Here is a 13436-nt window from a genome sequence, read left to right as displayed (position 1 = left end):
TTAAAACAAGTTATGGTTATACTTTGTTAGTTTGTTTGTTTCAAAGCAACAATTTTAGACAGTGTTCCTGGCGCAGGAATTTTTTTCTGCCCGTGCTGCGTGGCGTCCCGATCGCCGGTCTTTCTAAACGTGTACAGCAACAGACATGGCCGTGGTGAGTTCGTGTTCTCTAAAAATACGCTTTTAAATTGTGTTTCTGAGCGTTCTTTTGTTGCGATCTGTTCACAGTTATGCTTCGGAACATCTTGTGCGATGTCCCGAACTAGATTGTAATGGTTGGGCGCCCAGATTTCTCTCCGAGCGAGTGATCTGTCTCAACCACGTTGACTGCTGGCTAGCCCTAAGCGTGCATGCCGTCTCACCGGCGCGGTGCCATGATCCCACGCAGACACAGCCACCCAAGGCAGCCGCCAAGCCGGCCGCCAAGACGGCCTCCAAGGCCGCCGCCAGCAAGGTGTCCACCAAGGCTGTCGCGAAACGGCCCACCAAGGCGAAAGGCAAGGGCAAGAAAAAGAAGGTGCAGACCAAGTTCACCATCGACTGCACACACCCCGTCGAGGATGGCATCATGAAAGTGGCAGAGTTTGTAAGTGCCGACCTTCGCTCGTATTCTGAGCCTGGCTCTGTTCGGCAGCTGGGTTTCGCGTCGATTTGCAATGAGTGTCGTCTATTACCTGCGTTGTGGCTTTTTACGGCGGCCTGTTAAAGGGAACGTGCGAACTTGTCTCGCAGATAGAAGCAAGGTTTGGGACCGAAAGCCTTCTGAAGGCTATTTCATCGTTTGTTTAAAAACGTGCTTTTACAGTTGTGTTCTCTATTGCAACTTTCGCATCTCACTTGAGTTCGTAAGTGGCCTGGAGCCACTGCACGTCTCAGGTTGAGGTAATAGTTCTTTAATAGGAAATCTATATCAGATGCTGCGGGGAATGTGGTCGCCTACACCGGCTGATCTTGAGGGCGGCAACTTTCTTAGCTTGCCTCGTTGAAAAAGCTGCCGCCATCGAAATCATATGGAATAAGCCGCTACCATGTGGAGTGACGCATTGTTGTGCGACAGGAGAGGCTATTCCCCTTAGTAAAGATAAGGTCGTCGTGCTTAGTGGATGAATGGATGAATTTTGGGTAGCACTTCTACTGGCTTGGTGGCAACATATGGAACATCAGTTTCATATTGAGTTTCAGTTGCGGTACATCAGTAGGCGTACCATGTGCAGTGGGGGGAGGGGGAGAAATAATGGGCCGAGGATCGTTTGGAAGATGGCGAATCGTCCGGAACACTATTTACACAGCAACCCTGCATGTTGAAGGGCATATCAGCTGATGGCGGGCTTCCTTTTAGTCCTATGTAGTGCCGGGTGGCTGCTTTCCAAATTGCTTGGAGGCAGCCGCAGTTTCCTGGTGATCGAGCGTGTCTGTTCTTGGCCGCTGAAATTCAGAGACCAATTTCAATAGTGGCTGCGGTGTTGCGCTTCTGAGTGAGAGTTTACCTGGTTTGATTCCTGCTTCTTTATACATACGTGCAAGCAGGTGGGGTATACATTGCACCAGCCCTCCTCAACAATGCACCTTATAACCCAGGTGCTGCCTCAACTCTTGAAATCTCAGTTAGAACATGGAACTAATTTGCATTTCCAGCAACATGGTTTATGTAGAGTAGCGCTGACTTGCACACAACAGGCCTTCTGGTGGATGTGCAGTGCAAGACCAATTTCTTCTTAGGTCTCCTGTTGGATGCCACGCCGTGTAACGGTTTACAGTTCGAGCTTTTTTGTCAGGTTTGGACGGCTGCAGAGCACATTGCGACCCCCATCAATTCATTGCCATTGAGGTTCAGTTAGCAACAAAACATGCCACAGGGCGTGCAAGGATGATTGTGAAGGGGTTTTACACGGTAGCGACATGGTTTGCTCTTTCCGAGCATGTGTCAACAGGTATCTTTCTGTTAGAGTGCCTTTCATTGGTGTCATTTGCTGCCTGTTTCTGTGCAGCCTTCCAAGTAATATGTGAGCTGTTGCAGACGTCGCGCGGGTCGTCTATTCAGCCAGTAAGCCAAAACTTGGCACAGTTATTGAATTAGAGGTTTGTGTCGGCAAAGCCTTTTCAAACCACTAAATGAAACACGTCACACTTGTCAACATTGTTCTGCAAAAAGAAAACAATAGGCATATTTGTGGCCAAGCATTGGTATGTAAGTGATATTTGCAGGTTTTTTTTTTTTTTTGTAACCAAAAGTACAATGCTGCTTGATTTTTGTGATAGCAAGTAAAAAAGTACGCCTTGAAAAAAATGTTTTGACCCAAAAATACAAAAGGCCCTCGCACGTGACTGGCCCTTACGGTAGCATTCCAAGAAGTGCAACGGTAACGGAAGGTTGCAGTGGAGAGTGCGCGAGCTGTGGAATGCGGGAAAATTGAATTTACTTGAGCAAACCTCCACTATGTTTTTCATTGGAGCAGGAAAGAGAAGAGTTCTGATGGAGGCGAAAAGCGAGAGCACCTGTGTTCGAAATTTTGGCGCGCGTTAAAGATACCCAGGTGGTCAAAGTTAACCTGGAGCCCTCCACTACGGCGTGTCTCACAGTCTGTGAAGCGTCGGCGCGTTAAACCACCACAACCAATCAATCAATCAGGAAAGAGAAGAGGCATTTTTGTGGCAGAAGACTACAGTCTTTTGACAGCATCTGCAGCGTCACTTCGCTGATAAACGTCAGTTTTTTTTAGCAATACGGATGACGTTGAATGCTCGTGCAGTTTTCACTCCCTTTTGTTGTAGTCAACGGGACCACAGTTACTTTGATTCTTCTAATTCAGTCGCATGGCACAGACCCTAAGTGCTGTAGCAGCACGGTTCTGTGGGCTTCCTCTCATTCGCGTCTTTCCTCTAGTCTGCCCAGCCCTTGCTTGCCTTTGTGCGAGTTGTGGCAAGCCTGACCCCGTGCAGTGAATTCAGAAGCGATTGTGGGCATGGTCTGGTGCATCATCTTTCAGGGGTGAAGCCCCTCAGGGGCTTTGGCTGTTGGCGTCTCCTGTCGTCGTCATTGTAATCATCACCTCATGTAGTCGCGGTACTAAAACACCGGGAAACTCATTTACGCCTCGCGCTGGAGCGCTTCATGCTTCAAAGGCAAGAGACTTGTATAGCAAAGCTGTATACCTGTACCCCCCAACGGTTTCATCTCCGTGGGGGAAAATGCCAAGGCGTGAAGAATACTTATATAGCCGGTATACAATGGCGTGAAATGCATGCAGGCAACCAACTGTGCGCCACCATATCTGTGGCCAAGCGTCTGTTGCTAGGCGATGTTGTGCGCACGGCTTGCAGATCAGGCACCCCTCTTCTCCATGCAACCGTGTGAGTGCGTGCGTTGGTGGCGGAACTTCACGTCGAGACGGGGCTTTATTGTTCTCGCCGCCGCCGCCGCTCTAGCTGGGCCGTGGTGCACCGTCACCCGTTACGTCTGGCTCCGCGGAATGGCGGTACTTGTCCATGCTAAGCACGGCTGTGAAACACATGACTGTTTCACGTTACAAACTCTATCTCACCAAACGCACAGTATTCCCTCGAGTTCAATGTGAGTGCGATTAATAACACCTCTGTTGACGCCACTGTTTAGAATCGGATTGAAACAGAGCAGATGACACAGTGGCCCGATGACGCAGAGGCGGGCGCAGTGGCCCAAGCCGCGCCATGTCCTTGGCGCATCGGCCATGTCTGTGGCTGTTTCCAGTGTTGCCTGGCGAAGAAATTGATTGCTAAACTTTTCAACGAATAGCACCTATACTCTACATCGCTCCTCCCCAGGTTTCACATTAGAGGCGTACAGGGAACTTGGAGGATGAGGTGGGAAGATTCAACAGCTGAGCATGGGTTGGTTTGACATGGGGCGGAGTTCTCCGATACACACCAGTTTGGAAAACTTTGCATCAGAATGCTGGCCACGCAAACACCCCTGCTTCATTGAACTTGAGCGGCAAGTGTACATGGCAGGGCGTCGTGCTTAGTGGGCACGTGGAAAGGTGAATTTTGGGTGGCATTTCGATTGTTGTGTACGAGAGGAAACTCTGTGGCCTCCTTTGACTTTGAACATGGAAGTGCTTTGTGTGCAACTGTCCAACTACTAGTTTTTGTGCCATGGGATATTATTCAGAGGGCTGCACGGAAGCAGGCAGCAAATGACACCTGCGAACGGTACGCTGGCAGAATGCTGCTTGTTGGTGACAGCAGGCGCATGCTTGGAAAGGACAACCCAGGCAACAAAAACTGGACTTTGCTAAGCATTTACTTAATTAGGAAACATTCACCTCTTTCAGCACTAGAATTTTGGTTTTGAGGAAAAAAAGTTGATCTGAATGTGCAAGTATTTGATAATTTACAGGTGTGACAATTAATTAGAAGAGTAGAATTTTTCTTTCGCCCTGCACGCTACGTCGCCTTGAGTGCACAGAAAAAAGTGCGAAGCTGGTAGCGCAATTTTTCTACAGTTTTTCTCTTACACCTTATGGCAGCAGCCTTGAGTGCTACCACTACTTCCTGTCCACAGATGGCAGTCTAGTCAGTTTGCCCCCAAGTGTAGGGGGCCAATCTTGGACCGGTTTTTGATACATGGGTCCTGTGGGGAGCAGCTGGAGTATACTTCAGTAACTTTGACATGGGATAGCCATAGGTGGGAAGCCTGTTGATGGAGCCCTGGTCTTGCCGTGAATGGACGTCATGGTGCTGATGCCCCTTCATTTCTGTTGCAGGAGACCTACCTGCGCGAGCGCATAAAGTACAACGGCAAGACCAACAACCTGTCGAACTTGATCATCGTCGACAAGGACAAGAGCAAGGTCTTCGTCACCGCTGAGGTCCCTTTCTCCAAGAGGCAAGTGCTGCTCTATCAAGGGCGTCAGACGCCGTAGAACCCTTTGGCTTTAATTTTTGTGGCCATCAGCTGTTGTGCAACCCACCAAAATTCTTTCTCTCTTTTTTAAGCGAAGCTTTTAACCTCTCGCTGATGTAGTCTGTAGTCCACCCAAAACATACTGCAGGAAAGCTAATGTTTTCTGACGAGGATGATGATTGTGTGGGGAAAAAAAAAAAAGAATGCTTCCCGTGGTTAAAATGCGTGCGTCCCTCGTGTTATGAAGCTGGCATCTGTCCCGTTGCATTTTCTGGCATGGTCGAAGCACGTGCGATTTGGAGAGGGGGTGCATGGACGCGCAAAATTAGAAAGTGCCCTGGTCTAAGGACGACGATGGTTGAAAGCTAGGGAAAGTCGTAGGATGCCCATATCAGTAAGCAGTAGAGAGCACAATTGCCGTGCAGTAGACCGTCCCGATAAGAAACAGGTACTCGCTTCTGAGTTGGTTTGTTAGGTGTTAGCATTGATTATGGAAAGCTTTGCTTTCCCACATTTTTTTTGTTTGGACAGAAGGGTACTTGGTTTTTTTTTTTTTTGTTGTTAATTTTTTCCTCAGTGTGCTCAATTTAAATGTTCTCCCAAGTACTTTGCAGGCAAAAAAAAAATTTTATCCACTCAGCAGCAGTTGTTCCACCTGTTTACCAAACGTGTGAAGTAGCATTTCATTGCCGCCTGCCGATATGTGGTCAGAGGCGTGTAGAAATGGGTCCCGAATTTGCTGCACCTTGCTTGATACACAGATTTAAAATTGGTACTTCAGTGCTATGAATGCTAGCGTGCCAAAAACGGCTCGCACGGTGTTAAGCACTTGTTAGTAGCTCTGATCTATTTAATGACTTAAATGTTTTTACAAGCATACAGCATACCAATCTACCCAATCAGTGTGGGTCACGGAGCACGGTTTACCTTACTCCACACTGCAAGCATTTTAGTTCCCGACTGACACCATTGGAACTTTAGTGCGTGACTTGCGTTAATCTGTCGTACCACGGGAACATGGCCGATTTTGAGGGCGTCCACAAAACTTTTTCTTTCTCTTGAGCTACTGCAGACATGTAGCATTGCTGTGAATCATTTGCTCTTTCTTTTTGTTGAAATTAGGGGCCTTTCTTGCAAATAAATAATAAAAAATCTCTTTAGTTGTGGGGAATTTTCCCTTTTCCGGGGAATTTTTATCTGTAATTGTGGCCAAGAGGGAAAATGGGAATCTTTAATAGATGGAGGGATTTTTAGGATTCGTGGAGTAAAAAAGAAAAATAATGTCAGTAACCGGACTCCGGATCATTTATAACTGTTTTCTTTCAAGAAGTTTCCTTAACGCTTCGTCGGATTTGTGTTCAAATGTCCGCAGTCGTGTTCCCGCAAGCTACAAGCATCCAAGAGCGCTTCCTATACAGTTCATAAAACAGCAGTGAGCATAGAAGAAAGAACACTCCATGAGGAAGAGCTAGTGAAGCGCGAAGCGGTGGCGGCTGAAGGGCTGCGCAATATACAAAACAGTATTTCGGGTGCGCTTCAGTCCGCGTACTCGCAGCCAACAAGAAATGGCACCAGAGTACCAGAGTCAGACTGCCGAGTGGCAGAGGTAGCAGAATTTAGTTCACGCTGAAACTCTCATTCTCTGAATGGAGTCTGTGTCCGGAAGGCTACGTAAAGTAGGCCTACGTGGCTCTGGCTAACGCCGAAAACCGAACGGCATGCCACGTAAGGATCTGTCAGTTGCAGAAATACGACGCAGGGAATTTTGCAGCGAATTCTTGAGAAACCTGCGTGGAAACTATGCTAAAAATAGGGAATTTCTTAACCGAGAAATGGGAATTTTTCGCCCCAGTACAGGACATCACTGGCCGTCGAAATTCTTTAGAGGATTGCAGCAATGGGGACAAGCAGCACCGATTCCATGTTTTTAGGGGTAAAGCCCCTTAGGGGATGGGGCTGTTGGCGTCTCATGTAGTCGTCGTGAGCGTTGGTTCATGTAGTCATGGTACTAAAACATCAAGTAACTCGTTTGCGCCTTGCGCTAGAACGTAACGCATACTAAAACAACACCGGGACACTTGTTTACAAATTGCGCTGGAGCGCTTTGTAACACGTTCTTAAAAAGCACCGGAACACTTGTTTACGCCTTGCATTAGAGAGCTTGTCCTTCAAAGACAAGAGACTTTTACAGCAAGGCTGTATACCTCTACCTTCCAGTGGTTTAATCTCCGTGGACAAAAATGCCAAGGCACCAGGAATGCACTTATATACACTGCATGCTTCGCCCCTGTCCCAGTTTCACAGGCCCGGGATTTTTTCTTTTGTGTGAGGCTTCCTTTCCCCTGAAAAAATTTTAAAATCTAAGACAAGGCTTCGAGACCTTGCCAAGCTAAAGTTCTTCAGGCCTATCTTTTTTTTTTTTTTTTTCCAAGAACTGCTTCATTGGGCACTTACCTACTGAAGGGAATAATTTGCTCATCAACGCAGATGTTTGGTGAGCACTGAAGAGTGAAGCAGACGTTTGTAATGATGTCAAGAAGAGGACGGACTTTCTATGGCCGATCGGCTTCTTTATCTTCGGCCAAAACAGTGAGGCACACATATGCACGCATACACAACACAATGCTGCACACACTGTTTATAACATGATGGTCCATGTTTTTTTTTTTTTTTTTGACAACTTAGTCTCGGGGTGCAATATTGTAATGGCGCCGAGTGGTATTGCCCACCACTATGCCCCGTAACGTTACAATATATTGCACATCTGATAACTTTTTAATGAAATGTCATAGAACACAAAGAATGACATCAGAATCATCCCTGTACTCTGGTAAATTCAGTTATTTAAAAAAAACTAACTGGTTTTTTACTAAGTCATTACTCGGGTCCAAGGAGGATACATAGGCGATTGTGCTGGGCCTAAAATTTATTTTACGAAATCTAAGATATACAAGTTGTTCCCACATTCCTATGCTATGATTCCATGTATGCATCGACGCTGTACACCAAGTTGTGGATTTTTGAGGGCTCACCAACCTAGTGGCCTATGGCACGGTAAGGACAGAGTTAAGGGCTGTTACAAGGCCTGTCAACAAGTGACACTATCCGAAATGTCCTTTATCATAAAAGTGGAGAACCACCCAACACGAGGATGCTAGTCGTGAGGTCAATTGAATGAGGATTATGTGAGGGCAGCTGTTCTCAAGCATGTAGCGCGGTAATGAGTTTCATGCAGCCTCAATGTGGTCTAAAACAAAAGATTTGTGGTGTGCTTATCTCTGGAGTCATTACAGAACCCGGCAGCGAGAGATTGTCAAGGGGCAAAAAACAGTGTGCTTTTTTTTTTTTTTTTTTCGCATTTTAATTTGATTGTGATTGAGACTGGGCCCCGTAAAGTGCAATTTTACTCGTGTTGCAGTAACCCGCCGCGGTGGCTCAGTGGCTAAGGCGTTGCGCTGCTGAGCACGAGGTCGCGGGTTCGATTCCCGGCCGCGGCGGCCGCTTTTCTGATGGAGGCGAAAAGCAAAAACGCCCATGTGTACGAGATTTCGGCGCACGATAAAGATCCCCAGGTGGTCAAAATTAATCCGGAGCCCTCCACTACGGCGCGTTTCATCGCCTTCGTTGCGTCGGCGCGTTAAACCCTACAATCAATCAATCAATCATGTTGCAGTAACTGAACATGCAGCACTGGTAGTGAAGTCGTGGCAACCAGGTGTCTCGGCAATGGATGCAGCATGGACTGTAGTTTTCAACCTGCTTGACATTAACAGCTACTGGGCCATGTTGTGCCACTCGGGTTCACATGGCATTGCATGCAGCCGTCTAGATTGCGCAATTGAAGCAAACCTTAATGGCAGACGGGAGGCTTCCAGTGACCTGCTGATGCACGGAGACTTTATAGCGTGCGTACCACCCATGCTGCAGGTACCTGAAGTACCTGACGAAGAAGTACCTGAAGAAGAACAACCTTCGGGACTGGCTGCGGGTGGTGGCGACCACCAAGGACGCCTTCGAGCTGCGCTACTTCCAGATCAACAACGAGGAGGAGGAGGACGACGAGGACAACGACTGAGCTAATAAAGGGGCCCCCCATCTCCTTCCCCACAGGCACGCCCTGTCACTCTTCTTCTTCCTTCTTCTCTCGCTCCCTCTCTGTTTTGGCATTTTAGCCGGGCACGTTTTCACCCAAATGGAGCCTGCAATTGAAGGCGGCTTTGGGTGGGGCGATTAGTCGGTGTGTCGTGGGTAGCTAACCGGCTGATGACTGGCAAACAAAAGCGTGACAGATCACTAGTGGCCTTCGTGCTTGAATCTGAAAGCTGCTCCAAGTTCTATCCATTCTTCGCTTCAACATTCGTAATATTGTGGGCTGCTATAGTGTGCACCACAGAGATTACCCTGCTTACAGCAGTCGGAGGGACATTCGCGGGTGGTCATTAGCTGAAAGGTCTCTGTTTTGAGGGAGCTTTGGAGGAGCAGCCCCCAGGGTTGGGCGAGGGAGGAGCAATAATGCCAAGTGAAGTCGGGGGTCCGGGGTCCTCATGGTTGGCCCCTGCTGCTCCCGCCTCCGTGTGGTGACCCCTGGGAAACGCTGGGCCCCCTTCCCAGTAGGCCAAAGGGGAGCGGCTGCTGCTACCAGGTTGCGCGGGCTCGCTCCAAAGCTCCTCCGAGGGGGAGGGAACAGGGACTCGGCAGAGGGGCTTGCATTGTCAGATGCGCCTGATGGCCTTTCTTTTCCCTTGTTCTGGACGGGTGGCAACAGTATCAGTTACTGGGTGCAGTTGGCAGTCACTGTATGGGCACCTCGTTTCTCTACTGGTGTTGCTTCATGTATCGCTTTGTGTCAGGACTTTGCACCCTGTTAGGAGAGTGGTGGTGTCACATTTTTTCAGTTGTGGATCCCACTGTTTCAAACATACCTATTGTAGTTGCTCAGTTCTAATGCGTACCTTTTCTTCTGGGAAATGGGTACCTAAGTTGCATGCACGGTAGAAATTGCGAGTGAAAACAGCACCGGAAGGTACTTACCATTATCACCTAGCAGGGCAACCATAATCACGTGGGAGCACAGCACTTGGCGTTAAGGGGGGACGCTGGTCTTAAAACAAGTTCTTTAATTTTCAAGTAAACTCTGTGAAACTTGCCAGTCTTGCTATTTTTTCTCCACTGATTTAAAATATGCCACTATTTTTGCACTAGGTCAATTAGTTCCCGAGATAATTAGAGATAATTAACCATTTTCGCCCAAACAATAGACAAAACAGTGTTAGCTGCAAAACTGTAATCTTCATATTTTCCAATACTATGAACCCTGGGGAATGCAATATAGCAAGCAGTTTTCTGATGTACCACTGGGAACTCATTTTACAGCTCATTAAACCTTGGTGGCACCAGTGGCAAAGAACCATTTTACCATTTTGAGTGCCCATTTCAAACACCAAAGTTTAATGAGCTATAAAATTAGTTCCAAGCGGTGCATCAGAAAACTGCTTCCTATATTGCATTCACCAAGGTTCATAGTATTGGAAAATATGAAGATTAAAGTTTCGCGACCAACACTGTTTTGTCTATTGTTTGGGCAAAAATGGTTAATTCTCTCTAATTATCTCGGCAACTAATTGACCTACTGCAAAAATAGTGGCATATTTGAAATCAGTGGACAAAAAATAGCAAGACTGGCAAGTTTCACAGAGTTTACTTGCAAATTAAAAGAAGTTGTTTTAAGACCAGTGTCCCCCCTTAACTCTTTCGCTACCGCGCCTATCAAAATCGATCAATTTGATCGATACTTTTGGGAGCGCCTTTTCATAGCGTTCCAGGCGTTTCTCGAACAAGTAAAGGTGTTCGGAGTTAGATCAGAAAATGGCCTTTCAAAACCAGTTTTTTTTTTTTATTTTTTCAACAGAAACGTGATTTTTGACACGCTTTTGAATCACCTGGGTGTGGAAAAGGGGCGTGGTCATCGCGCGTCACGGCTACCAACGAAGAATGCGTGCAACTCGTAATTACTCTGCACCAGCGCTTGTTTTTTGCTATCAGGGCGTGAACGGGGAACTAGCAAACGATTTTCAATCGTCAGGTTCGCGCTCTGACAGTAATAATTCCAGAAATCGGCTGAAAATGTCAAGCAGTGCCTGGTTGCAAAGCTACTTTATGATTTTAGGCAGTTTTATTGCCTTTGCGCAAGTTGTTATAAGTACTGGGGTAGTTCTACTTACCCCAGGACCATTCGCAAACAGTTTACAACAGTTTCGGTTTCGTTTCTGCATCGCGAAATTCATATTTAGCGCTACCAGCGCTACTACGCAGTTACCCAACTTAAAGGCTACCTGCCATGGTGTCCGAAGCGTCCGCGACTGATCCTCGAACAAAGCACGGCGCTCCTGATTTCCCCCCACCCTAACCCGATTTCTGCGATAAGAACTTCAGATACAAGTCAAAAGGTCACACCCAGCCGCCAGATATCTGTTCCGCCGAGGACAGCGCTTCAAACAGGTCTTACACTGCCAGCTGTTCGCCTTCCAGGTTCGTTTCCATGCGAGGGTATATCCGGGTATCTAATGTTGCTGCTTAGTTGAACTATCTATTCGGACGGAGTCTCTGATAAGTTTTTGTACTGTTTCATTTTAAAAATGTTAGGTGGCGCTGCAATAGAGGAGGCTCGTTGTGCTCATCTTTTTCAGCGCGCTACTGCTACTCGGCCAAAGATCGCAGGGCACGATTGTAGCTCATCTTACCTCATTTTTGCGAGCAAGGCTACAATTGCGAGTAAGAAGATGATAATAAAGCTCAGCTTTATGTTTTGAGAGATAACTGACCGTGAACGACAGCAAGCATCAGCCACGGCGTTCCGTTTTCAACTTCATGCATGTTTTTTTCCGCATAGTGTGCTTGTCCCAAATATTGTGCTCGCTGTAAATGCAAAGTCAGCCATTGACAAAATGTGTTTACGTTATGTGGGGGCAAATTGTTGCGTCTTATAATGACAAACAGCCAGATTTATTCCAAAGAACCACCCGAAATTGCACATTTTGAATTAGCGGTTGGGCTTCACCGCATGACACGAGCACCGTGCGTGCCAACATTTTTTTTTTATATCTGAAAAACTGTTCCGCGCAAGTCGCCATTTTTTTTAGGGTGTGTTTTTGAAATGTGTCCCTACAAAATGTATATTTTAATTTTTTCCTACTACCGGTGGTTTGATTTACACAACTCCTTTTTTGTCATTTTTTTCGACAACTTGACAAAAATTTTGATTTTGATTTTTTTTTTCACAACTATGATATATGAAAACCTTTAAAAAACTGGTGTTCTTGGAAAGGCCGTTAAATAGTCGGCATTTTGTGCTCCTGCAATTAGTGCCTAACCAATTTTTTAGCAGAAAAAAAAAATGTTTTCTTGGACCCCTAAAAGTTGGTCAATTTTCTGCGGTAGCGAAAGAGTTAAGCATAATGGCGGGGGGGGGGGGGGGTCGGTGTGCACTGACGGTTACCATACTCCCTAAAGCAAAATTTGTGGGTGACTTGACCTGCAGCCGTCTTGGTCATGGCACATATCTGCTGTGTCTCAGGAAGTCATCTTGTGATCAGCAAATGCACAGCGGCATGCACTACTTTGCTGTTATCTCGGAGCACGTTGCCGCCGCCAGCAGGCATGTTGCAAATAGTGTTTGAACCTCCTGTGCAAATGTCGGTGGCTTGGATAGGTGGTGAACGGGCCAGTGTCTGGGGTAGTGTGAGGGGGAGGCAGTAAGAGAAATGACGCCGTAGCCGTGCTTGCCGCCCTTTCCCACACCCTTTTGCCAGACACTCCTCTGTTTTCTTTCTGCCTTTGCTGCTTCTTCGCTCACTCCGTTGCATAGACAGCGACAGGCGCCGCTGCACCCTAAAATGAAACTGAGATACCTTTTTGCACAGCACAAGGTATCTAGTGCTTGCAAGGTACTACACTACGGCTACGCCAAGGCGAATGCACATGCAGAGGTGTGCAGGGGAGGCAATTCTGATCTTTTCACTACTTTCACCAAGGAAAGAAAAAAAGCAGGCAACACAGCTTTGTGCAGTGTGCCGCTCTGAAGAGTTGAATGCCAAACCACTGGTAGCATCTCGCTGGGCAATTGGCTTTTCAAAGCTTTCGTGACATGTTAGAGGAGGGGAGTAGTTTCGAATATTAGAGGGTGACAGCAGCTGCTCTAGCATGATAGTAAAGCTCTCGCAACCATAAATGGCTTGCCACATTAGCCCTTTCACTGCGTAATTTTTTTTAGTGGCTGTGGGTTTGTTTTTATGTTCGTTCAGTGGAAATTTTGTGCTAGTAAAGCCCAAAGATGCTCTGCAGGGCATCCAAGCACTGTATTCAGGATTACTTTATCCAAAGAACACTTGAATGGAATACAAACAAATGAACACATAACCAGTTACAAATATTATTACCAGCCAATTAGTGTGTCTTGGTGTATCAAAAGCCTTTTGGTTTGATGTTCTCTTCAATACAATGCAGCACTGAAAGCGGCAGCTGGCAGCCAACATGCAGCTAGCGCGACTCCCTTTGA

The 13436-nt window shown here is 46.9% G+C and overlaps 1 protein-coding gene across 1 annotated transcript; it reads left to right on the top strand.

Annotated features, from left to right (window-relative positions):
* The first annotated feature begins 76 nt into the window (after positions 1-76).
* Rpl22 (Ribosomal protein L22) lies at positions 77-8991 on the top strand. The gene is made up of 4 exons (XM_077679224.1): positions 77-154; positions 389-586; positions 4743-4864; positions 8810-8991. The coding sequence occupies exons 1-4, from the start codon at positions 146-148 to the stop codon at positions 8955-8957; spliced, it is 477 nt and encodes a 158-aa protein (XP_077535350.1). The 5' UTR covers positions 77-145; the 3' UTR covers positions 8958-8991.
* The last annotated feature ends 4445 nt before the right edge of the window (positions 8992-13436 follow it).

This window comes from Haemaphysalis longicornis, unplaced genomic scaffold (assembly GCF_048455015.1).
Source record: "Haemaphysalis longicornis isolate Haplotype H1 unplaced genomic scaffold, Haemaphysalis longicornis Haplotype H1 scaffold_7, whole genome shotgun sequence".
NCBI classification, from domain to species: Eukaryota; Metazoa; Arthropoda; class Arachnida; order Ixodida; family Ixodidae; genus Haemaphysalis; species Haemaphysalis longicornis.
This window is presented reverse-complemented; position numbering and strand designations above follow the sequence as displayed.

Bases quoted from the DNA above. Each gene is read 5' to 3' on its own strand.
- Rpl22 (XM_077679224.1), top strand. The intron at 587-4,742 runs GTAAGTGCCGAC...TTTCTGTTGCAG, and splicing joins TCATGAAAGTGGCAGAGTTT to GAGACCTACCTGCGCGAGCG. The intron at 4,865-8,809 runs GCAAGTGCTGCT...CCCATGCTGCAG, and splicing joins GAGGTCCCTTTCTCCAAGAG to GTACCTGAAGTACCTGACGA.